The 26,028-nt window shown below is 43.8% G+C and overlaps 1 protein-coding gene across 8 annotated transcripts in view; it reads left to right on the top strand.

Annotated features, from left to right (window-relative positions):
- Positions 1 to 21,659, top strand: part of TPM1 (tropomyosin 1) — a 43,448-nt gene extending 21,789 nt beyond the window's left edge. For 2 of the 8 annotated variants that reach the window (XM_061595572.1, XM_061595577.1), the window contains 6 exons: positions 1,660 to 1,730; positions 2,073 to 2,148; positions 5,688 to 5,750; positions 8,759 to 8,828; positions 10,490 to 10,568; positions 14,017 to 14,296. In XM_061595572.1, coding sequence (XP_061451556.1) covers positions 1,660 to 1,730; positions 2,073 to 2,148; positions 5,688 to 5,750; positions 8,759 to 8,828; positions 10,490 to 10,568; positions 14,017 to 14,020 — 363 coding nt within the window. In that variant the 3' untranslated portion in view covers positions 14,021 to 14,296. Of the gene's footprint in view, positions 1 to 1,659; positions 1,731 to 2,072; positions 2,149 to 3,047; positions 3,124 to 5,687; positions 5,751 to 8,758; positions 8,829 to 10,489; positions 10,569 to 14,016; positions 14,297 to 20,685 lie in introns of those variants that run through there. The other 6 variants (XM_061595570.1, XM_061595575.1, XM_061595573.1 and 3 more) reach the window with 3 other exon arrangements.
- Positions 21,660 to 26,028: the final 4,369 nt, after the last annotated feature.

A 26,028-nucleotide genomic window follows, 5' to 3' on the forward strand; every position in this document is an offset into this window, starting at 1 on the left:
ACGGCCCTGTTAGGTAGGTTAGACTGAGAAGCTGTGACTGGCCCGGGGTCACCCAGTGAGCTTCATGGCTGAGTGAGGATTTGAACCCTGGGCTCCCAGGTCATAGTCTGGCACCCAAACCATTACACCACGCTTGCTCTCCAACGCATGTCTGAGTATTGGCCATGCTGGCTGGAGCTGAGGGGTAGTGGAGGTCACCAAGCTGAGTGGGGAAGGCCCGAAGTTCAGGAGGGTCGCCATCTTCACAACATCATGGACAACCCTTTCTGTTGCCAGCTAGCTTAGGGGGACCGGAAACTCACATCTGGCAGTTGTCATCTTGCAGCGCCTCCGTAGTTCTCAGCATGAGAGTTCCACAAACTGAGTCACAGGAGAGCTGTTGTGTGCAGCTCTGTGATGTCATGACACTCACTCCTCTCCCCCCACTCCCTTGTTTGGACAAGGGTTCCAGTTTGTATAAGAGGTTAAATTGAGCCAACAGAGTTTTTAAAGAAAAAATCCTCCATGCTGGGCTTGAGCCAAATAATATCCTGCTGGGCTGGAGTTCTCAGAATCCAGTTACCTTGCTCTGATTTAAGTGAGGCTACTTTAAGCGTGTCAGTTTTAAAGAGCAAAGGTTTTTCAGTTTGGTCACTATGCAACAGTAATAGGAGTCAACTTCATTTGTGGATATTTGGAGGTGCTGAAATAAGCTCTTCCTAAAGCACAGGGCTGGCACGAAGCTGCAGGGGCCCTTGAAGGTAGTGGCGGTGGTGGTAGGGGCCTTCAGTAGGCCTGGCCACATCAGTAGTTTAGTGTGCTGTGCTTGCACGCCTGCCATCACCTAAGAGGGTTGGGGGGGTGTTGACACACCTGCTATCATCTTGGGTGATGGCAAGCACACATGAGCTGATGCAGCACCACAGGAAGTTGGGAGGCAGCCCACTCGAACGGCAGGGGGGTATTGCCTGGGGGGGGGGCTACCGCTCTGCAATCCACACCAGCATCGGGGCATGGGGACATGCTCTGCGACCCGATGCTAGTGTGGCTCACAGAGCAGGAGCTACGCCCACCAAGCCCCAGCAGCAGGGACCCCTCTCAGTGCCTGAGGCCCTTGACCAGTGCCCAACCTGGCTCCCCGCCGCTGCCGGGCCTGCTGAAACATATCAACTGTGTTCAGTAGTTCATTTCAATTAAATCTTTCCTTACCTTGGTATGTTTACATGCCTAAAACTGTTGAGAGAAAGTTGTTGAACACTGAAAACGACGACAGAATGTAGAATGCTTTAGAAATAAATTAAAATTGCTGTTTATTGCCTTGAGATGCAGTGGTGAGAGTACACTGAGCAGCAAAGAGGTGAGGCTTTATCCTGAGGGGCAAAAAGGTTTGCGAAACTTTAGGAGCTTCCCCTATATTTTTGAGGTGCCAGTGTAGTGGGAGGGAGCCTGGGATAAGGGAGCGGTAGGAGACAAAGATGGAGGAGGAAGCAGTGGCCGGGCCTGATCCACAGTGGCGTTTAGGGAAGGAGGGAAAAGGTGCTTCTGGTCCTCCTCAGTACTCCACTTGCCAAGGCCTGTGAGGCAACAGGATCTTTGCACAGTTGGTTATATCTTGCTCTTGGGCCCCTGTGTGATCTCTAGTCTTGCACGGACCCTAACCCTCTTTTCCCACTGTTACAGGTGGCTCGTAAGCTGGTCATCATTGAGAGCGACTTGGAGCGTGCTGAGGAGAGGGCCGAACTTTCAGAAAGGTGGGGGCCACCTTTTGGGCATCAAAACATGCCCCAGGCCTGGGACCCATGCACCAAGCATGACTTGGCTGGCAGCGTGTGAGCGTCCGACGTGGAACTGTGGCTGGCTGGCTTACTGTGGCAACTGAGGCCTGCTGTTTGCCTTCATGTGCCCACGTATGTGTGTTGGGAGTGTGTATTCGTGTGTGTGTGTGTGTGTCTGCATATGTCTGTGTGCTTATGCGGTGTCTGAATTGTTTCTTTTGGGGGCCTCTTCCTTGGTTTGGGTCACTGCATGCTTTTTACTCGCTCACAGATGTTTTTGTGAATGGCTCTTGTGCATTTTCATGTGTTCACTAACAGCCAAGTCCGACAGCTGGAGGAACAGTTAAGGATAACGGATCAAACGTTGAAAGCGTTAATGGCTGCCGAGGAGAAGGTATTGGAGATAATATACATACATATATATCTTTGAACCGAATGATCAGATTTTAGCCGCAACCCACATCTTTTCACTATCCTAACCTGCTAGTTAGACACCTCTTAGCGGTAGTGGCTGGATCTTTCCTGGGTCTTCCTCCTTCTCCTGTGTTTGCTTACTTTCGTCTTTGGTGTGGATGAACGTGTGTGCGCACGCATGTGTTTTTAACCTTTTTTGCAGCTGACCAAGCCCAAAGAAGAAGCTGAACTTCCTGGGATGACTGAAACGTCGTGTATAAATCAGACTTCGCCAACCAGACGGCCTCCAGACGTTTTGGACCACAGCTTCCATCAGTCCCAGCCAGCACAGCTGGGCTTGTTAGGGACAATGGGAGATGCACCCCAAACATCTGAAGGCCACCAGATTAGCTTATAATTTTTATTATAAATAAATCTGGCTGTTGTAGAAGCACAGCCGTGAATTTTAAAAGTCACGTCTGCGTTGGATGGTATGTGCAGATACAATTCTGTGAAGTCAGAAGATTGGCAGTTTTTCAAAATGCTTAAAGACCCTTGCTGTTTCAGCCCTCCTCCTCTAAAAAATAATGATGAGGCATTTTGTGCACCATCCATCAGGATTTCTTGCCTCACCCAGCCCATTGAAGCAAATGCGAGAACCTCAACAGCAAAGTGAAGGTACACTCTCTGTACAATATTATGGAGTCCTTCAAAGCAAATTTGGCTTTGTCATTCATTGATTTCTTCAATCTCAGGTGGGCTCAGCTTCTTTCAAGGCCTTTTTTTCAGCTCTGAGATTCAGTTTTCATTTTTCTCTGTCTTTTCTCTCCCCCCCCCCCATTTTTTTGCTTGACTGGCCTTCCTCCTGGCCCCTTTCCTGCCTCTGTTCCAAAATAATAGCAAATGTTCTGAACTTGAAGATGAATTGAAAACTGTGACCAACAACCTGAGATCGCTGGAAGCTCAGGCAGAGAAGGTATGGTCTAGCTGGAAAGTGCAAATGCTACACAATGGGTTTTGCAATCTAGTTCACAGAATGTTTCCTCTGAAGTAAGTCCTGTTGCCTCCAGTGGGGAATTTACTTTTGTACTAAGTACTTTTTCTGCTTGCTAGTTATTTCTGAGGCTTCAGAACCACCTTCTCAAGGTGATATCAGCAGTGAATATAATGCAAGAGGGATTTCAGTGGAAGATACCCACGACCGTTGGCCCCTCTAGCTAGCTGTGGCTAGGAGGCTGAGCTGTCAATCAGTGTCTTCCTCATTTCTGCAGCTGGAGATCCTTTCAACTGGAGCTGCCGGGGATTGAACTTGGGGCCCTCTGCATGCAAAGGGTGTGCTCTGCCTACTGAGCTACAGCCCTTCAGTAAAACAGCCATAAAAAGATTGCATAGATCAATAAACTGATAAGACACTAAACAGTTCTGGGTTAGGGTTGCGGAAGAAGCCACCGTGCATTCAGGTCCGTGTCAATAATCACTTGTGAGATGAAAACTGTTCTTCGACGCTTCTGCTGGATTTCTGAGAATTGGCAATGGATGCATTCTAGAACACACTGTAACCCCAGTGTGAAGTGTAACTTTTTTTATTATGGAACTGAACAAGAGACCTGATAGGCTGTCTTTTAAGTACCCTGCGGCAGTAAAGTATCCTGTACTTTAAAGCAAATGTCTGTCCAGTTCCCTCCCCCCCTCCCCCTGGCCTTGAAAGAAATTACATAATCCTGCAAAAACACTTGTTCAGCCCAGAGCCAAACTATGTATAAGTAAATATTTGAAAGCACCTGAACTGGTTCTGTCTCCTTGTAGTTTGAACCCCTCGTTCTGGTGTAGAGTCAGGGCTGGTCCAACTGCACGACTATTCCCCTGCAGCATTGCTAGGCCAGTAATCATTTTAGGGTCACCAGTGAAACAAGAGAAGCACCTTGGGCTGCCTTGCCATCTTGCAGGGTGCTCCTGTTCAGTGCTGCTTCCTGGAATAAGGAAGACTTTTGCAAAATATGTTCTTCCTCTCTTGACATTTTCAACAGCTGAAGAACTCTTCCCATCACCTTTCACTGCCTCTTCCCTCTCTGCCATCCTCAGTTCCTTTTAACCATTATTCCTTGGGACTTGTTTCACGTTCATGTGGACATGTAGATCTTGTTGCATGAAGATAGAAAAGGGGAACCTGCGTCCTCCAGACATTGCTGGACTCCAGCTCCCATCAGCCAACATGGCCAGCCGTCAGGGACAATGGGACCTGCAGTCCAGCATTACCTAGAGGGCCCCCTCAAGTTTCCCATCCCAGCATTAAGATAAAATAGAAAGTGAGATGCAAGGTGTAACTCTATACTGAGTCTGCCATTGTTTGAGCAACCCTGACAGCATATATTCGATGCATACAGCGGTCTTTCTCCACCCCTGCAATCTGAGATGCAGTGACTGGTTGTAGCAGGTATCATACCTGGAGCCTCTTGCACACACTGTATTGCCTAGTTACAATCTCTCCTGATGTTGGCAGTGGATTAGACCTGTTTTTGCTGGGGTAACATGAGCCCCCAGCGGTCAGGTGGCATAGGATGGTAGTTTGCAACCATAGAAAACATAAAAGCTGGCTCACCATAAAATTTAATATTTTCAGACTGAAAGCACCTTAGTTAGCCAGCAACCAGTTAAACAACAGAAATGCACAAAAAAAATGTGCAGCTGCAGCAAGTGATTGGCAGTGTGGATTGTGTCTGTCTAGTGCGCCTGCCAACCAGCCATACCCTTTCAGAATACTCCATTGCACCCCCCAACCTGGTTTTCCATTTTTTGATGTAGTGCTACAAACGTTGGGGCTCCACCAAGCCTGCTGATACCTCTCTGTTTTGGGTGTGGATGGTGCCATTTTGGCTACATGAACATTGGCACTTGCTCCTGAACATCAGAATTAAGAGGGAAAGATTAAAGGGAGAGGGGGAAGACCCTGAGGCCTCTGTTCAACCAGGTTGTGTCTGGCAGTTACACATTTTAATTCTCAAAACAGACTCTTCCAATGTGTGTATGGTGATTGTGTACCTGGAAAGCTTATTCCTAGGTAAGCATCCATCGTATGAATTCTCAGAAGGCCATTTTTGCCTGTAAATGGGGGCTGATTACATATTCCTTTCTCTAAAACATGTTAGGGCTGTATGCAATTATAAACCAAGCGGGGGGAACATCTGTGACTTGAGATGTTGTTGGACACCAGTTCCCATTAACCCCAGACAGCATGGCTAATGGCCAGGGATGGTGGGAGTCAGAGACCAGCAACCTCTGGTCTGGAGGGTCAGATTTTGCCTACTCTTATAGACTACTTCAGTGTTAAAGCACTTGGCTTACAACAGGCCCTGATTTAGGCTTGTACAATCAGATCTGACCACTTATTTCCGGCATTGTAATTTTGCTGGATCCCTCCCATGCAGCTGTTTTTGGTGCACTTTTCACTTGTGGTCACAAGGATGCTATATGTTGCCCAGTGCCATGTTTTCACATTTAACATGAACACTAATGCCTGCCATTGGTTTGTTTGATCTGCAGTACTCTCAGAAGGAAGACAAGTATGAAGAGGAGATCAAGGTCCTTACTGACAAACTGAAAGAGGTAAAAATGCAGCTAGGTCCTCAGGTTGGAAGCTGGTCCTCTTTTCCCTGCAGCTTCAGCTTTTTAGAGATTTTAAGAACATAAGAAGAGCCTGCTGGATCCAGCCAGTGGCCCATCTAGTCCAGCATCCTGTTCTCACAGTGGCCAACCAGGTGCCTGGGGGAAGCCCGCAAGCAGGACCCGAGTGCAAGAACACTCTCCCCTCCTGAGGCTTCCGGCAACTGGTTTTCAGAAGCATGCTGCCTCTGACTAGGGTGGCAGAGCACAGCCATCATGGCTAGTACCCACTGATAGCCCTGTCCTCCATGAATTTGTCTAATCTTCTTTTAAAGCCGTCCAAGCTGGTGGCCATTACTGCATCTTGTGGGAGCCAATTCCATAGTTTAACTATGCGCTGAGTAAAGAAGTACTTCCTTTTGTCTGTCCTGAATCTTCCAACATTCAGCTTCTTTGAATGTCCACGAGTTCTAGTATTATGAGAGAGGGAGAAGAACTTTTCTCTATCCACTTTCTCAGTGCCATGCATAATTTTATACACTTCTATCATGTCTCCTCTGACCCGCCTTTTCTCTAAACTAAAAAGCCCCAAATGCTGCAACCTTTCCTCGTAAGGGAGTCGCTCCATCCCCTTGATCATTCTGGTTGCCCTCTTCTGAACCTTTTCCAACTCTAGAATATCCTTTTTGAGATGAGGCGACCAGAACTGTACACAGTATTCCAAATGCGGCCGCACCATAGATTTATACAACGGCATTATGATATTGGCTGTTTTATTTTCAATACCTTTCCTAATTATCACTAGCATGGAATTTGCCTTTTTCACAGCTGCCGCACACTGGGTCGACATTTTCATCGTGCTGTCCACCACAATCCCAAGGTCTCTCTCCTGGTCGGTCACCACCAGTTCAGACCCCATGAGCATATATGTGAAATTCAGATTTTTTGCTCCAATATGCATAATTTTACACTTGTTTATATTGAATTGCATTTGCCATTTTTCCGCCCATTCACTCAGTTTGGAGAGATCTTTTTGGAGCTCTTCGCAATCCCTTTTTGTTTTAACAACCCTGAACAATTTAGTGTCGTCAGCAAACTTGGCCACTTCACTGCTCACTCCTAATTCTAGGTCATTAATGAACAAGTTGAAAAGTACAGGTCCCAATACCGATCCTTGAGGGACTCCACTTTCTACAGCCCTCCATTGGGAGAACTGTCCATTTATTCCTACTCTCTGCTTTCTACTTCTTAACCAATTCCTTATCCACAAGAGGACCTCTCCTCTTATTCCATGACTGCTAAGCTTCCTCAGAAGCCTTTGGTGAGGTACCTTGTCAAACGCTTTTTGAAAGTCTAAGTACACTATGTCCACTGGATCACCTCTATCTATATGCTTGTTGACACTCTCAAAGAATTCTAATAGGTTACTGAGACAGGACTTTCCCTTGCAGAAGCCATGCTGGCTCTGCTTCAGCAAGGCTTGTTCTTCTATGTGCTTAGTTAATCTAGCTTTAATAATACTTTCTACCAGTTTTCCAGGGACAGAAGTTAAGCTAACTGGCCTGTAATTTCCGGGATCCCCTCTGGATCCCTTTTTGAAGATCGGTGTTACATTTGCCACTTTCCAGTCCTCAGGCACGGAGGAGGACCCGAGGGACAAGTTACATATTTTAGTTAGCAGATCAGCAATTTCACCTTTGAGTTCTTTGAGAACTCTCGGGTGGATGCCATCCGGGCCCGGTGATTTGTCAGTTTTTATATTGTCCATTAAGCTTAGGACTTCCTCTCTCGTTACCACTATTTGTCTCAGTTCCTCAGAATCCCTTCCTGCAAATGTTAGTTCAGGTTCAGGGATCTGCCCTATATCTTCCACTGTGAAGACAGATGCAAAGAATTCATTTAGCTTCTCTGCAATCTCCTTATCGTTCTTTAGTACACCTTTGACTCCCTTATCATCCAAGGGTCCAATTGTCTCCCCAGATGGTCTCCTGCTTTGAATGTATTTTGAATGTATTTTGACTGCGTGCCATGAAGAATACCTTCTGCCCAAGTAAACCGAGTCGTGCTTTGCCGGAGAGCTTCGCTCGGCTGTTGTGACATTTCCATTCTGTTGAGTAGGAAACATCCCCAGTGGACTAATGTGGTACTAAAAAAACAACATAGGCTTGTAGCCAATGTTAGCCCTAATCAGTGTAGACCCGTTGAAAAAGATAGGCATACCTAAGCTTAGTCCATTAATTTCAGGAGGTCTGCTCTGAGTTTAACTTAGTTGGATACAACCCATGGAGATAATTGCTGCCCTGGAGTCTTTTGAGAGGAAGGGCTGGATATAAATAATAATCATAAGTTTAAAAGGTTTAAAAGGTGTGCCGATACTGTTTTTAGTGCAGGGGTTTCCCACTCTTTTGGCCTGCGGAGTGTGGGGCGGAGCACCCTAGGTGCTCAGATTCCTGCTTTTGTAGGATGCGGACCTCCTCCCTGCTCTCTCCTGCTCTGTTGTGCCCCAGTCCTCCCTTCACCCACCTCCCGGCAATCTGCTTTTCCTTCATTTCTCCTGAAGCAGCCCAGATGTAAGAGGCAGGACTGTGGAGTCGATATGTCAAACCTTCGACTCCTGTGTTTTTCTACTGTCTGACTCTTGACTCCTTCATAAATGGCAAATGTATAAAATTTATTAATATTAATAAAATAATATTAATGTTACTATTAAAATATTTTATTTTGAATTCTGAGTCGGTACATTTCTACTGACTCCGACTCCACCCAAAATTGCTTCTGACTCCGCAGCCCTGGTAAGAGGGGCCTGAATAGGTCATTGGTGAAGTTAAACCTGGGCCTATGAAGTGGATTTCACTCACCTGTCAAACTTTTACTTGAAAGTGACATTTTGGGGACATGTTTTCTCCCTCCCTGCCCCCAAACTCCTTGCACCATGTGGAAGCTTCCCTTTCCTGGCCCCCCAATATTTCCTGTGGGTTTTGACCTGCGCCTATGTGTGTATTTGACTCCAGGCTGAGACCCGAGCTGAATTTGCAGAGAGGTCAGTAACCAAGCTGGAGAAGAGCATTGATGACTTAGAAGGTACGTTTCTTTCTTTGCATTCCTTGCTTAACTGAGAAGGCCGAGAAGGCAATTAGACTAATACTGGTAAACATTTATTTATTTATTTATTTAAACATCTGTAATATACTAGTGCCACTAAGTAGAAGTTGGCTGACCTTGCTGGCATTTCTGTGTCCAAAGCAGAAGTGACCACTAGGTGAGGGAGAAAGATTGCTCGCTGACCCTGTCTCTCATGAGCAGGGCACATAAATGGCTGGAAATGAGGCTTCAGAACGTTTCATTGCTGGCTTTAGATGGACAAAGTTCTGCTTATGCATCTTTCTCTTTTACTTCTGTCTCTCTTGGTGTCTTGAGACTTCCTCCCCATGAATATTGACCACCTTCTTCTGCAATCTTCCACTGTCAAAAGTAAACAAGTCTAATAGAAAATGTTGCTGTGAGCGCCTTAAGTTCACTCGCTGAAAATGTCAGCCAAGGGAGGCATTGCAGTTGCTCCAATTACGAATGTTGCAAATTAGCTTCATTTTCTGATGGAAATGAGTGAAGGTCAAGGCAGCTATTTGGTGGCACCCACTAACTAATCTGCTAGTGACATTAAAAGCATTGTTTGGGAGTTAATGGAAAGCATCTGTCTAGCTACATGCACAGTTTGCTTCCAGTCTCTTAGCAAACCCTTGGGATTTCCCCCCGCCCCCCCGTTTGTAAGGCTGTCTTGGGAGATGAAGCAGTTGTTGGAGGTAGTTTGCGCCCTTTCTCCTGGATCATCCCCCCCCTCCGCTCTCAGTGTAGGAAGGGGGTGCTGCTGGGTAGGAAGGGGGTGCTGTTATGTTTGAGGAATGGTGCGGAGTTGGAGGTTTCACCATGCTGGGTGTTCATGAAAAAAGGGTTGTTCTGCTACTTCTGGGGGAAAGAAAGGAGTCTTCCAGTCTGGGAGTTCCTTGGTGCCTGCATTGTTCTTCCTGTGGTGCCGAGCTGCTATCTGAACCAAGTCTAAGAGGTGACCTCTAAGAGCTGTGCAAGTTCCATGATGCAATTCCAAAATCAGAAGCAGCAGGAGGAGAGATGAGGACTTTGACAGGTGCTAGGAAGACGTTTACTTTGGTGAAATGCGAGCACGAGGTTGGGGAAGGCTGGTCTGGGCTATGCAACTTCAGACTGCAGAGATGGGGCAGCTCAAAAGATGGAATGTTGCTCTGTGTATGTAGAAAAGTGGGCTGTAAGGGTGGGTATAGACCAGACGCAGATATCCTCCACTTTTTATTCAGGTTTAATGGAAAGCTAACACGAAGGAGAATTTTCCGTGTATCACTTTGCCACAATTTGCTTGCTTGGCTTGCTGATGAATGCATTATTATTATTATTATTATTATTATTATAATTTCCACCCCCTTCAGCTCACTCCATTGTTTGAATTCCTTCTGAATTTGTTTGACTTCTCTCTCTCTCTTCTCTCTCTCTCTCTCTCTCTCTCTCTCTCTCTCTCTCTCTCTCTCTGTATTTTATTTTGCGCTCTCACCTTCACCGTGCCACATGCCGCTGCCTTCTGCACTCCCTTCTCTTCCCTCCTCACTGCTGTGATTTCTGGACGGTGTTTGTTTCCATCACTCCTGGTCCCTCGGGTCACTGCCTCCTCCTCCTCCTCCTCGCACTTCATCTGCATTCCCCTTGGTGACTCTCAGATGAGTTGTATTCTCAGAAAATGAAGTACAAAGCCATCAGCGAGGAGCTGGACCATGCTCTCAACGATATGACTTCCATGTAAATGGCCTCCCGCTTCAGCCTGTGCCTACCTTCCTTTGCCCTCTGGGTGGCTCAGTGCAGCCTTGCAGGTTAAACTTGCCCACTCTTCATTGCAGGGTTGGTCTCTCTCTCTCTCCAACCTGATGCGACTCTTTCTTGTTTCTGGTGTCAAGCACTTTAAGAAACAAAACAAAAAAACTCCCCTTTTAAAATAAAAGTAAGTTTTTGATCTTCATCATTTCAGAGAGAGTGTTAATATTTAGACAGTAAGAAATCAGAGCACAGAGAACTTCTAAAAATGTCTCCTAATCATTTCTGTGCCCACTTCGTCATTTCAAGGGGCATGAGGCATTGTCAATCAGGAGTGCATTGGCTGACACCATATTCATGATACAAATGGTTGATAATCAGCTGTGAGCTTCCACAACTGTCCAGAGTGATTCTTGGTGCCTCCCTCTAATGATAGAGATTTGGCGGCCTGTGAGCTTTACCTCTTGCAGTAAAGAGTGGGCAGGTGTCGTGCCTGGATTGATTAGTTTCTCTGACATCTCTGCAAGGCTCACTTTTACTTGATTGTGTGTCTCCCCTCTTCTCCCCTGCACCTTTTTGGACTTCTCCTTTCAGTTATCTTCTGTTCCAGCATTTCTAAGGTTCTCCTCCCAATTCTAGTAATTTTCTAAGGTTGCTGTCCTAATCTTGTCTACTAGGAGATAAGCTCAGTTGAAACCAGTGGAATGTGCTTCCTAGTATTACATGCTGCCCACACATTTTTTTAACATATTAGACCCTAGTTATCAGATACCTTTCCTTGCATTCCTGCTATGTAAGAAGTTCAGTGTAGTTAAGAAACTTTGGTGCATGTTTCTTTAAGAGTGATAAGGATTTCGTAGAAGAAATTGTGGACTTCCAATGACACTGAATGTTGGAAGATTCAGGATGACAAATGGCCTTAGAGGTCCCTTCCCACTCTACGATTTTGTGAAATTGTGGTCCACAAGTGTCGTTCAGGAGGTCTGCAGGGTGTCCACATAAAATATTCATACTGATTTTTAACTACACCTTTATTGCTTCTTTTATTTTCTTATATTGTGTTTTATTGTATTATAGTGTGAATTCTGTGGAATGTAAATTGTAACGCAATAAAAGACAATATAAGAAATAAAAAAGCAATTAAAATACAATTAAAAATCATGTGGCATCTAGCACAGGGCATTACAATTGCTACAATAGGCAGAAAAATCACTGGGTGGTCCACCAAGACCCTTGGTCATGGGAAAAAGAGTGTGGGAACCACTGATTTAGATAAGAGAGCAGCAGCAGACTTTAAAACTAGATAGCCTTAAAAGCCTGTCTAAACAGGTCAGTTTTCAGAATCTGCCTGAATGTAGAAAAGATAGCGCCTGAGGGACTTTGCCTGCAACGGCATTCCAAAGTTTCAGCACCACCCACTGACAAGGCTGTCACTTGCACTCGCCCACCGAATTGCTCAGGGTGGTGTGTGATGAAGTAGTGCAGGGACCACCAACCAGGCACCCTCCAGATGTTGCTGGACTCCAAACTCCCATCTTCTGTTCCTATTGGCCGTGTGGGCTGGGAGAGATGGAGCTGGAGTCCAACCATATCTGGAGGGCCCCACATTGGTTAGGCCTGAAATAGGTCTGACACTTTCCTGAAGAAGGAGCTATGGGGCACTTGATCTGTCTCTTGATCTGTCCCACCCCTCGGGTTCAGCCTGTAAAGTGCTTTGGTTATTTCTGTGGAGATGGTTGGCATATTCTGATGGTCGGTGTGAGCTACTGTAACTCTTAGCCTGCTTCCTATTGGTTGAGCATTGCACGGAGATGGAAAGCAGATTGTTTGGAAATAGTTATTCTCTAGTTAGGGAAAGGAAAAAGGCATAGAAATTACTTAAATTGAATATATCCATGAAGCTGAGTCTTAGAATACTGTACCCATCAACTCAAGTAGCCCATGAACAGTGGACGTTGTTGCGTGTTTTGAGTCTGTGAGTTTGGTCTGCTTTATAATATTTTAAGAAATGCTGAACAGAAGTCAACTATACTGTTCTGAGAACTCATAACGGCATGCTAACTCATTTTAAAACAAAAAAACAGTAAAAGGGGAAACCTGAACATACTTCCCAAATTGCACAGCTAGATATTTTACAGAATTTCAGTACTTTTAATTTCTGCATGTTGACTGAGTATTGCAGACTAACATAATAACCTTTTTTGTTTGCAAACAAGAGGAAGGGGGATGTTGTGTGGAGATTGAGGGGGTTGTACCACCTGGTGAAATAAAAATGCAGTTAGGCAAGGTGGGAAGGCTTGATAGAGCAGCATGGCAGTGGGAAGGTCCTGTAAGGCTCTGAATAAAGAGGGATTTCTCCCAGCTTTGGCTGAAAGTTAAATGTGCATGGCTTGAAATATCAGCAGATGAATAAATGAGACTATTACTTTAAGCAGAGCCTTTTCCAGCCTTCCCCAGCCTGGTGCTCCCTCTAAGGGGTTGGACTCCTGTCATCTCTGGCCATTGGTCATGCTGGCTGGGGCTGATGGGAGCTGGAGTCCAACAACATCTGGAGGGCATCAGGCTGCTTTTAGAATTAAAATTGGGTGCACAAAGACTTTATTTGAAGTAAGCTGCAAAAATAGATTTTTAACACCAAATAACGTTTATGTTTTGACACTGGTCTCGTAATTGTATATCTAGCAGAATATCCGCCAGGAGAACTTGCAGGGGCAGTTGACCCCTTGCCTCCAGCCAACCACCCCTTCCTGCCCCACAGTCCTTCTTAAACTGTATGCTGCAAGGGGGGGGAAACGTGCAGTTAAAGATTTCCATGAACTCAAAGTCCCCTCCCACCAAGGAGGTTGCCTGTGCTCTTCTCTTTATTGCTCCAGGGCTGCTAGTTTTTTTTTGGTGGGGGGGTTCCAAAAACGGAGACTTGCACAGGAACAGAGTGGGGGCGGGGGGTAGAGACATCCTCCTCTGCAGGCAGGTAATTCTTACGCCTAAAATCCTAGCAAATAAAGCATTTTTTTGAAAGTTAAGGTACAACTCTCCACTTTTAATGTGGGTGGAGAAGGGGCAACTTGCCCAGCTTTCAGATGTTTGGGAGGAGACATTGTATGATTTCCTTGCTGTAATACTGCAGAATCCTGCAATAAGTTTTGGGTATTGGGCTAGGACCTGAAAGATGGAGCAACTTTATGCAAAACTTGCCTGCTTGCATAAATTTGTACTGGTGAGCAAGACATATTCCAAGTGCAACCAAGAGGTTCTCAGAAACGTGGGCTTGGGCCACGCCCCAGTTTGGGAGTGCTATCAGCTCCGGCTGCCAAGTGTGTCATTAGAGCAGGATCATAGCAAGCGTCATTTCTCTTCCCTTTGCCTCTTCCCCTGCTGCCTCCACCAGTTCCATCCATTGCGCCATGTTTATCTCCTGTCTTTTATCTTCATGCAGATAAATGTCTTTGCCTCTCTCCTCCTCCAAAGACACCTTTGTTGCGCTGGACAACCCATCTTTTCCAATCTGCTGGCTGCCTCTCCGTTCCTGGCCTTGCCTTTCTCCCACAGTTTCTGCTTAGCCTTTTCCTCCTCCTCCTCCTCCTCGCATATACTCGCAGGACGTGGGGCACACACTCACTCTTTCTCTCTCCTCTCCCATTTGTGCCTTTTTGACTGTACAGAAGCCTTCCAACTTTCACTGTAAAATAAAAAAAAATCCTGCTGTCTCAGCTGTATTTCTTTTGCTGTTCCTTTTATTTATATCCATCATTTCAAGTATGAATAAAATTTTAAAAAATTGGTTTCTCGCCATTAGGGATTTATTTTCTATTTTAGTTTATTTTTGTCTGTCTCTATTGCTCCCTCCTTCCCCCCCCCATCCCATTTCACAATCCCTCTGGCTTAAATATTGCTGGATTGGAAGACGGGGGAAGGTGTCTTCTTTAAAAACTTTCCTTCTAAAGGTTTCTTTTTGTTTCTTAGCCAGACGACACTATTTAAGCTGGATTCTTAAATATTTGTTTAAAGGTGGACATTTGGGAGCCTGTAAGCTGGGGAAATGATGGAATGATCTCTGTGACAAGGTGCGCCTGGCACCAACACTGTTATTTTTTTCAGCGCCAGGTTAAGACTTTCCTCTTCTCCCAAGCATTTTAGCATGTGTTTTTAAATTGCTTTTAAAAATGTGTTTTTAAATTTGTATATTTGTTTTTAATATTTTAATTGTTGTAAACCACCCAGAGAGCTTCGACTATGGGGCGGTATACAGATGTAATAAATAAACAAACTAGGGGCTATATTAGTCTTGGGATATGGTGAAAGTCCCGCATAACCAGGATTCTGTGTGTTTATGCTGTCTGTGTGCAGAACAGCGTTCTGAGAAACACAGTTTCCACTTGAAAATAAACAAGTTTCTGGCCCTTAGGATTCTGGACGAGAGCAAAGTGGTGGTGTGAGGAGGGAGGCAACACCACATCCAACAGAGGAAGCTGGAGACCTGGACTGAGCAAAGAGCTGAGGCTGGGGTCTATAGGCTAAGAAACCAGTCATGTATTTTTAAATGCTCTCTCTTGTCTTCCCAGCTACAAAGCATTCATTCGGAAGTTTTTGATTGGAACAAATATTAATATGTCACAGGCTGAGCTCATGCTGGTCCCATGGGTGTGCTCTCATCATGGAACAGTTTGTGGTTGGGAATGAAAACATTTATGGTTTTGCTGAAATCACTAGCCAGGTGGTTGCCCTGGGATAATTGGCTGAGGAGTGATGGCCCAAATGGTTAGCCTCCTCCTAGGGCAGGGGTGGGGGAACCTGTGGCAGCTGGGCTACAGTTTCCCAATTCTTGACCATTGATCATTCTGGCAAGTTGATGGGAGTCTAGCAGCACCTGCAGGACCACAGTTCCCCTCCTCACCTGTCCTCAGGGCACTGAATCCTTCAGCAGGGCTACAGCAATGCAGAGGTTGCACATGCAGGGCTTTTGTGTCTTTTGTTCCTCTGCTTTGAAGAGGGAAAGGCTGGATTGGGTTGCTAGTTCCATTGTTCATCATTGTTACTATTGGTGCAGGAAGCTCTCATCTAAGGGTGGCACCCAATGCCGCCTTTGTGATGATACTTACCGGTACACAATACCATCTGCTCCTTTTCTTTTTTACTGCCCATGGCAACCATTTTGTGATGGCACCCATGGCATAAGAGTGTCGGCACCTCATTTTATACCATAAAAAAGCATGGTATGTAAGATCATACCCTTGCCCTGTCCCCAGATTGGTTATTCCAAAGCAACTACCAGCACCTTATTGCACAGTTGCTCCAAACTAAACTCTGCCAATGTTCTTATTAATTGTTGAGTGCAACAGAAGAAATGGGCTTCTTGTGAACAAAAAGAGAAATAAGAGGCCAATTACAAATCTGCGAGAGTGATCTAATTGAAACGAGTTGTGATATAGGCAGAATAACAACAAAAGAAGATGATGCATATCATACAAAATAATTGCTTCATCAGTGGAAAAATAGAGATGTTACAGAAAACTTTGCTGGCAAAATTCAGTTTCATTTGAATTTTCGTTGTAAATCACTCATGAAGATAAATATGAAAAGTATAATCCTCATGCGAGAAGAGACATCGCTGGCAGTGCAATCCTGTGAATGTCTACTTGGAAGAAAACCCAACCGATTTTAGTGAGGCTTACTCCTTAGTAATGGATGTAAGCTCATGTATTTGGGAGTAATCCCATTAAACACAGTTGTAACCTTCTGAATAGACATGTATAGGATTGTGCTGTATATCACTGTGCCTTGATTTACTTATGATATTCATGTATCATCATGTAGCACAAGGTTTCTGAGCTGCTTACAGTAGAAGTTCCTCAGCTGATCAAAACTTGCTTAAGACCTATTTTGCTGGCTACTGATCCCCACCTTGGAATAATATATATTGCTGGCGACAGTGGCTAGAGTTTTAGAGTGGCTTAATGTTTTTTGAATACATGTTTTATCTTAACTGTATTTTCTTGGAATTTCTTTGTGAACCACTCTGGATGTGGGGAGGAGAGCCTGGCTGGGAGTCCAGAGTCTGCGAGTTCAAATCCCCACTTGTGTCTCCTGGGTGTCAAGGGCCAGCCAAAGATCACCCCCACAGGGAGTGGCTCAGGGGTTACTTGCCCTGCCACCTGTGCAGCCGAGGGCAAGCTGCATAGCCCCAAGGAACCCAGTTGCTCCCCAGCTGACAGTTGCGGACAAGGAACGGGCTGGCTTGTGCAGCTGTGGCAAGCTGAGCAGGCCCTGGCCAGCTGGGGAGGACTAGCCTCAGAGGGAGGCAATGGTAAACCCCCTCTGAATGACGCTTACCATGAAAACCCTATTCATAGGGTCGCCATAAGTCGGGATCGACTTGAAGGCAGTCCATTCTCTCATAGGTAAGATCTTTTGTCAGTATAATGAATCCAAATAGTCTCCCCAAATGGTGTTCTCAGATCAAGGCTTGATGCTCTCCAGCTGTCTTGGACTACAACTCTCTTCATCCCCAGCCAGCATGGCCATATGATGCTGGGGCTGATGGGAATTTTAGCCCAAAACATCTGGAGAGCACCAGGTTGGGAAGTCTAGAGTAGGCCAGTCGTTTCTGATAGCAGCCCAAAGCTACTGATATGCTCATGTGGAGCCCAACATTCAAAGCAAGAGAAACTGCTCTTCCCTGCATAGCTATCGGAAAGAATCAGTCCATTGGAGCAGCTAAACCTTGATTTAAGAGAGCCTGTTGGATACGTATTTAACTCAAACAGATCTCATTGATAAACGCACTGAAGGGCACAATGACTTGAAGTTTCTTATAAAAATTGATTATATTTTTCATATGTGTCTTTGTAATACATGGGTGGTTTAATGATAACATTTCCATTTGTCACTGATGAAATAATTTGCATTATCAGTTTTGTTCTATCATCATCGTGACTTCAATTATTGCACACTTGTTACCAGGCTTCTGTTTATTTTTATGTACTTAAATGTAGACAAAGGGATGTAGAGGCAAGCCTTAACCGCTCTGTGGTCCTTTCTTTCTTTTACTTGCTCATTGCCTCATACCAAAATCTCAAGACAACTTACAAGGTAAAAAACAACAACCAGACCTTACAGTTCAGTACCAATAATGGACACATAAAAACCTTAAAAGCAAGTCAGCTGAACCACTGAAAGTCATCACATGATAATCAAACCCACGTCCCCTCAGTGTGATTCTTGTTGTGATACTCTCTCTAGTGTACATATTATCTAGTTTATTTACCTTCACTATTTCCAGGGTATTATCACATAAACACATACATATTTTAAGGAATCAGTGGGGTGGTTCTAGGCAGCTGCCCAGAAAGTTATTTTTGCCCAATGTACCACAGAGAGCTTGCATTCCATCATTTTGCTAGCCGCTATCTAGAGAGCATAATAGGACCTTTTTATACAAGTAGGAAGGCTTATATTTATTTATTTAAAATATTTCTATCCCATCCTACCCTATAATAGGGCACTCAGGGCGGCTCATATCACTTGAATCTCAACATAAGAGGTTTCAGGCTACTCTCTGTTCAACAACGGAGCCAAAAGGGCAACTACTGTTTTGTTTTTCAGCCACTTGGTTATGTAGTAAATGGAACAGTCATCTGAGTCCTTAGAACATAACTCCTGCACTGAATAATTTGTTGAGATGCCGCCAAAGATGAGAGTAGTTGGAACTTAGTTGTGTGTTGACCAGTTGAGCCAAGAATACATTCGGCTGGGTGATTCAAGTACTCATTTTCTTCTATAATGAAGATTAAATCTGTGGTACTAAGCACCTGTATTTGAAATGGAGGAAAATTTAAATCAGTGGGAGTATGTTCAGGTATATGTGTCAAACAAATGTAAAGGGTGGGTGTATGCACGCATTTTTTAACTTACTAGCCGCAAATAAAATCTGGTTGCAGCCATTGTGTTGGTAGGGGATGCCGTAACATCCTAGGACATTAGGAAGCAGGTGTAGGGAAAGAGAGGCTTGTGTTTGGGACTCTGGAATTCTAGTGACTAATTCAGTGGTGGGAGAGGTGGGATGAGTTACACTGCAGAGGGTTCTAGTTTGCCAGCATGGGGGAAATGATGCTTGACCCAGGGCTCGTCTTCCATCCTTATGAATGGTGCCTCATGACTGATACCTGACTATCTCCCAGCCTGATACCTTGATGGTGCTGCCTAGCCCTGCCTCGGGGTACATCACCATCTGCCATTGCAGAAAGGAGCAGAAGTTCTCCAGTCTATAAGCAATTGCTTTCTAATGTCCCTGTTGGCGCTGAACACGTTGCCCAACCATTGACAGTAGGCTCTTCTTCCTATCTGAGATTCTGCTGCGCGTTGAGATAGTCCCTCGCTGTTGCTGGACTCAGCTTCCATCGGCCTGAGGTAGTGCCGCAAATGGTCAGGGTTGGTGGGAGTTGTCGTCTGACAGCATCTGGAGGGCCACAGGCTCCCCTCCCCTGCCCTAACAATGCATGCCTTTTGAACTTCTGAAGTAGATGTTTTCGTCACTGGATTTCTAGAAATATAAAGCGTTTTCTAATGTCTTGCTGACAACCGACCTGTCTATTTAACTTTTTGTCTGTATCTCTAACCGTTTGTTCCTTCTGCCTCTTTCTCCTTCTTTTTCTTCTAACTCACTTGCTGACTTGCACAGACCAGCTCTACCAGCAGCTTGAGCAAAACCGCCGTCTAACTAATGAACTAAAGTTGGCCCTGAACGAGGATTAAGCTTTAGTATGAACCAACTCTTTTGAATGAATGTGTTTACAATTCATTTGATATTGAAATATGCAAGAGACCTGTGCATAGTAAGAAATATTGTCCAGTGTCAGTTGGGGTAAAGCTGGCTTGGCTTAGGGACATTTGCAAAAGTTCCCTAATCAGTTGTGCTCTGTTCTGAACTTTTCCTTTGCTGCTTAAAGACCAGCTAAGCTCTCAATGATAATTTTGCAATTACAAACAGAGAAAGGCAAGCAGCCTTCCTCCTGGAGTGGAGAGTTTTTACCAGTAACGGGAACATAGAACTTGGAAATCTGAATCTTTTGTTTAAAAGATCCATAATCATATACTCTCAGCTGGTTCATATTTTAAATCTGAATGCACACTTTTGAATCCCAGTAAAAACAGTTTTTGTGCATGGATTAAATTACCCACCCAAATAAGAGGCCACTTATTGATAACCTCTGGGCAAATCAAAGGTATGCTTGCATCATGGAAAAATCACTGTTGGTGTTTGGTTGTATGTGGTTCTGGAGCTCTCTGTGTGCTTTTGTACAACATCCCTGAAGTGTGTTTAGTGGCTTTTCTATGAAGTGTGCATGTTCCATAAAACTAACAACTGTTGTAAAATGTCGGGGGGGGGGGAGCATAGCTGCAAAAATAAGTCAACCAAGATTTTTCCAAAACAGTCTCTTCATTTTCTGCTAGATGTTAAACATCAAGAATTTTTTTTAAAACCTTGAATAAAAAATATCAAGGGAGTTGAACTGTTGCTGAAGTCCTGTCATATCAGCATTTTAAAGAACTTGTTTATTTTTCCTCCTCTTGGCTTTTCTCTGGAACTGGCTGTCTGAGATATCTTTTTACCTTTCCAATTTATTTTTTAATTTTTTTGAAAAATGATCAGGCTAGTTACATTACTCTGTTGCAGCAATAACAACAGTCTTGTGGTCCTATGGGCTTTGGGGGGGGGTTGAAGGTGCCACAAAGATTTCATTTTAAAACTAAGGTGTAGTTTAACTTACTCTTTTTACTTTGCCCCTTCTAATGGTTCTTCAGTGTTAAGTTGGATACAGTGTGAACAAGATGTTCTTGTGCTGAAAATAACTTTGTTCTTAGCTGCCTTCTACCTTTATGGGTCCCACACTTTAGGCAAAAGTAAATTTTGGGGCACCTTGCTGTTGTGAGGTGCTTTGCTTTTGCCACCTTTTGGTTTAGGGTGTTTTATCTGGGGTGGGAAATCCTTGTATGCTGTGATGGTGCACACTTCACACTCCTCCAGAATGTTTGCCTTTGTACAATTAAAATTCAGATGCTTCTGAATGGCAGTTTTTCATAACTTGATTTTTCTAATCCAAAACAGAGAAAGTGGCACATGCCAAAGAAGAGAACCTCAATATGCACCAGATGCTGGATCAAACTTTACTGGAGTTAAACAACATGTGAAAACCTTCTTAGCTGCATCCATGCCACTGTCAGTTTTGTTTCGGGTTTTTTTAAATACCTGCTTGCCATGAAACCCTCTGAAATGTGTCTTTATTTTTTTTTAATTTTCTTCCCATGTTGCCACACACAGTTTCATCTGCTAACCCCAGGCACGGAATCAGGGAAAATGTCGAGAGACTAGGAAGCTATGGATAGGTTAGGCTTTGTCATATACCCATGGTTCTTCTGTGCCATATTCCTGGCCCTAATGTTGCCTACGTTTTGTATGGAGTTCAATAATGCAAACCGTGTGCAGCCTTTGTTGCAGGTGGAAAGGCACTCTCCCACCTGTGCTGCCAACTCAGATATTAAACAGAGATTAACTCAGGAGAGGAGCAAGGAATTGAGTGTTTGACTGACATTCCGTGAAACAAAAGGTACTTGTGTGGTCCTTTGACTGGTATTTGTAAAAACTGTAGATACTCCTGCTCAGTAATTTGATTTCTTTAGGGGTGTCTCAAGCTGAAAAGGTTTGCCTTTCTAATTTGAGAATGGAACAGACCTGTAGGCCCCATTTTAAACTATTTAACACCCAAGCTGAGAATCATGTGCAATTTATGGCTCACCACAAATTGTTGGGCAGCATTTTGGTCTGCAAAAAGTCCTTCCATGGCTGTGCTTAGGATCCACTCTGCTGGGGAACAAACCAGACATTTTACATCAATGAATTCCAGTTGTGTTCTGTTTTTGTCTGAAGCTCAAGGGAATCAAATAAATTTGGTATTTGCCACATGTTTGTTTGACACACTTTTTTTGTTTTGTTTTGAGCAATTTTTAAAGAAACATATCTATGTAAACATTGTATAATTGATAATGGAATAAAAACACGCACTCTAGGACATTTTTTTAAAACATGCTGCTTTGTGATCTTTATTTTCCTATCTTAAGGATTTCTGCGTGTAGCTTTCCTGCATAGTGATGGAAATGGAAGGATAAAGGATGTAATCACTACATGAAGGATGCAAAGTGTTCCGTGAAGTGCACCCCAAACTTAATCTTCATCTTCAGCTCTTTTAAAAGGCTGAATTAAATAAAAAGGGTCAGAATAGAGTCTTGCTGCCCCCAGAAGATTGCTCAGGCGAGAATACAGCCTTCAGGCTTGGAGATTTGCCACCCCTGGTATACATCTAGGATACTGCCTCTTACATTCATTGTTTTCCTAGCCTTAGATTAGTTGGTAGAGTGAATGTGAGTTTCCATTAAACCAAGAATACAGACAGGATTGTGTTTATTGAACAGCCCGTTTCCTGGATCAGTTCACGTGCTCAGCACCGTTGACAAGAACTGCAGCTGTGTGATCAGAGTAATCTGCTTCACCTAATTGGGGATAGCAAATCTGTGGCAGTGTTTCAGAAAGCCCAGCTGTCAAGTGACCACTGCCTGAATCATTTGATTCATGTTGCCAGGGGAACCAGCTCTAAGTCAGAGATGCTTTACACATTTGGAGTCCAGCCATTGCCTTCTAGTCACAAGCAGAAACCCCCCCCCCACAAAAAAAAATTACTTTTCAACAAATTAAACTGTGTTGCTTTTTACGATGTTTAATTGATAAGGGTAGCTGGCTGCAGGCTTTTAATTGATGCTGTATAACAGCATCAGAAATGATTTGCAATTCTTGCAGCAGAACACAGACAAATTTCTCTGTACTTGATGCTGGTTGAGGAGACAGTAGGACCAGTGTGGTGTAGTGGTTAAGGTGTTGGACTACACCCTGAATGTGCCGAATCCCCACATAGCCATGAAGCTCACTGGGTGACCTTGGGCCAGTCACTGCCTCTCAGCCTCATGAAAACCCTATTCATAGGGTCGCCATAAGTTGGAATCGACTTGAAGGCAGTACATTTACATTTTTATTTCACGCAAAATGCCAGACTTGTATCACTGTTCATGAGAAGTTCCCAGTCGTGTTAACTAACCAGAGGCTGCTTTATCATAAGGCTAAGAATGACACTGCCTGCCCCATAGAGCACCATCTATCAGGGAGGTCTGTGCAAGCCCCATTGAAACAGCAGTGCTCTTGCAGTCTCTCCCATGCATTTCAAGCAGACTTTACGCAGGAGAACTCTGTGGCGCCCTTCCCTGGCTCTCCCTGTCAGGTTCCTACCTGCGCGTGGCTACTGCCTGTCACTAGGCACCACCAGGGACTCCACCAGTCCGGACTGTCCTTTATTTTATTTTTTCTCTCCCCGCTCTAGCACAGATCTCAACAGATCTCCTGCTAGGCAACCACCAGTCACGTCCTAATATTAGTATTCCCAGAGACTCTGGGTATTGTTATTCTCTTCACCGCTGCCACCATTTGTTACAGTTCCCCTTCAGGCTTGGTCATTACCTTACCCTCCCTTCTGGTCTGTGAAACCCCAGCCAAGGATCAGGCCTTTGGTAAACCAAATTAAGTATTTATTAAAGATAACAAAGCTAACAAGATTAACAAGATTTCTTCTTAAGGCACATAAGCATATGGTTTTACTCAATACTAATCCGAACTCCACCCCCCTCCTTCTCCACTCTCTCCTGGCAACCAACTCTCTCAACCCCACCAAGCAACCCACTCTTTCTCTTCTCCCCCCCAGATTCCACTCTCACTCTTCCTTTTATACATTCAGCCATTTTAAACACTCAGCCAATCATCTCGCATTCTACTGCCCATTCACTCCCCCTCCTCTTTCACTCCACTTACCATGCATCTTCTAAACAACCAACACTTACCATATATACATTAATATAGGAACATCACAAACTCCCCTGTGAATTGTGCCTCCATTTGGATTTCTCTGTACCAAAAAGTCATGGACTGGGCACAAACAACCTTTGGGACACAAAGATGGGCAAATAAGGGAGGAACTGCATAATTGAGAGGTAGACAACATGGTGCCCTCTGGATGTTGACGGCTCCATCTCCCATCAGGCCCAGTATGACCAGTGGCCAAGGTTGTTGGGAGCTGTAATCCAGTGATACCTGGAGGATGCCACGTTGCATAATGCAAAAGAGGAGAAGGAAGGGTTATTATCTTTCCATGCTACTTGGAAATGTGTCAGCCTGAATTAAGACCAGTGCAAAAGGCTGAGCCCAAGGACTCCTAGAACCACAATTCAAATGCATAGGACTATCAGCATAATGCAACCGATATTGTTGCTGTAGGTAATCTGCCAAAGTTAAACTCTCCTAAGTGAATCCAGGCTTTGTCTGTATTGGATATGAATTTGGCATATGATAAATGACTGTTTTATTGGGAAAATAGTAATGAGAATTAAAACAACAAATGCTGAAATGAATCCCACTTGGTCAGGATTTGATTGCACATCTGAAAATCATTTGGTGTGGCTTCTTGCCCAGCTCGATAGTTCAAAACATCATTGGACGTGATTGGGATGTGAGAATTTGTTCCTCTACATTTCCTGGATTCTGTGCTCCTTCATGTTATAGAATAGAATGTTAACAGCCAAATCCTTTGCTCCCATCCTGGGTTTTCATCATTGCTCCACTTACAGTGTGTCTATGTTGGTTGCTACGTTTTTGGTTTAAAAAGTAATGGCACAATCCACCAGGATGTTTCCTCCCCTTTGTTTCAGTGGAGCATGTCCAAAAGAACATCCCAATGAGCAAGGCCCAATACAGAGACGGTTTGAGACATTTTGGGGGCAGCCTGAGGCAGAAAAGCCAAATGGTGGTTATATACAGTGCCTTGCAAAAGTAATTTTGATTCCTGCATTGGACTTGATGGCCTCATAGGCCCCTTCCAACTCTACCATTCTATGATTCTACTCAGACCCCTGACCAATGCTCTCATACTGCTGAATTACAAATGGTACATTGTAATTTTGTTCTGTATGATATTGTATTTTGAAACGCTGAAACTCAAAATCAATTATTGTAAGGTGACATTGGTTTTATGTTGGGAAATGTTTGTAAGAAACATACAAAACTGAAACATGTTGCTTGCATAAACATTCAACCCACAGACATTTATTATTATTATTATTTCCATTTATTATTATTATTATTATTATTATTATTATTATTATTATTATTATTATTATTATTATTATTATTATTATTTATTTATTTATTAAATTTCTAAACCACCCCATAGCCAAAGCTCTCTGGGCAGTTTACAACATAAAAAACAAATACAATATATAATATACAATTCATATTCAATACAATTAAAAGGAAAAATACATAACATTTTAAATAAACATAACTAAACAATAAATCTCAACAATGTACATAACATAACAAAATAAATAAACTGAACATAACAGTTATAAAATATCTAGAACTATTCTCCAACGTCCCATTCTGCTTCTCCCCACCTAACCCCATCTTCTGTTACCAATAGCACTATAAACATTTCACATTTATAAACCGCTTAGTATCTAATAGATCTCAAAGCAGTTTACAACAGAATACACAAGTACAATAAAAATATCAAATTAATTTACAAAGCAAATTGAGTTGTGAGGATAAAAGATGAAGAACCGTGTACACTGCCTTGAACACGTAATAAAAAAATGGATGAGGCTGCATTCTCAGGCTGAACTTGGTGGGAGAAATTTGATTCCGTCCGCATTTGAAGGCAAATCTACCTAATTTGCAATTTCCAAGGCAAGATGAGATCTGGAACACAGCCATCCTTCAAAATGTGCACTTCTCCCAGTTTTGCAGTGTAATTCTCCAGCCAAATAATGTGTACAAAAATGCATCTACTAGTGTAAAATGTGCATGTATTTGTGAAAATAACATATGAAATATATACTATATTATGAGAAATTCGTTTGCAAATAGGTGTATAAGGCAAAATTGCATACAAACGTGATATTAGGAGAAATTTGCTCTAAAAAGTTGATAAATTTTCATGAGAGACTTTAAAAAGACCGCAAATTGTTGTGGAAACGTGAAGAACCGAATTTAAGATTGGAAAAAATATGAGAAACTGATGGAATCCGAAATGGACAGATGCACCCATCCCTCCTCCTCAATAAAACATACTTAGATTTGGTCTACTGTTCGGGGCATGGGGAATCTTCTTCATCAGATTTTTTTACGGGGTGTGCAGTGATGAATAAATATGGGGAACTTGGGCACTACGTTCGGAACTGTTCAACAAAATGAGATGGAAAAGTGAAGAGGGACAAAGTCAGAGAAAGATCCCCTCGATGCGCTCGACTGGCTACTGTGCTGTCTGTTTACGAGCGCCTGTCCAGAAGTGAGCGGCTC

Source organism: Rhineura floridana, chromosome 14 (assembly GCF_030035675.1).
Source record: "Rhineura floridana isolate rRhiFlo1 chromosome 14, rRhiFlo1.hap2, whole genome shotgun sequence".
NCBI lineage: Eukaryota > Metazoa > Chordata > Lepidosauria > Squamata > Rhineuridae > Rhineura > Rhineura floridana.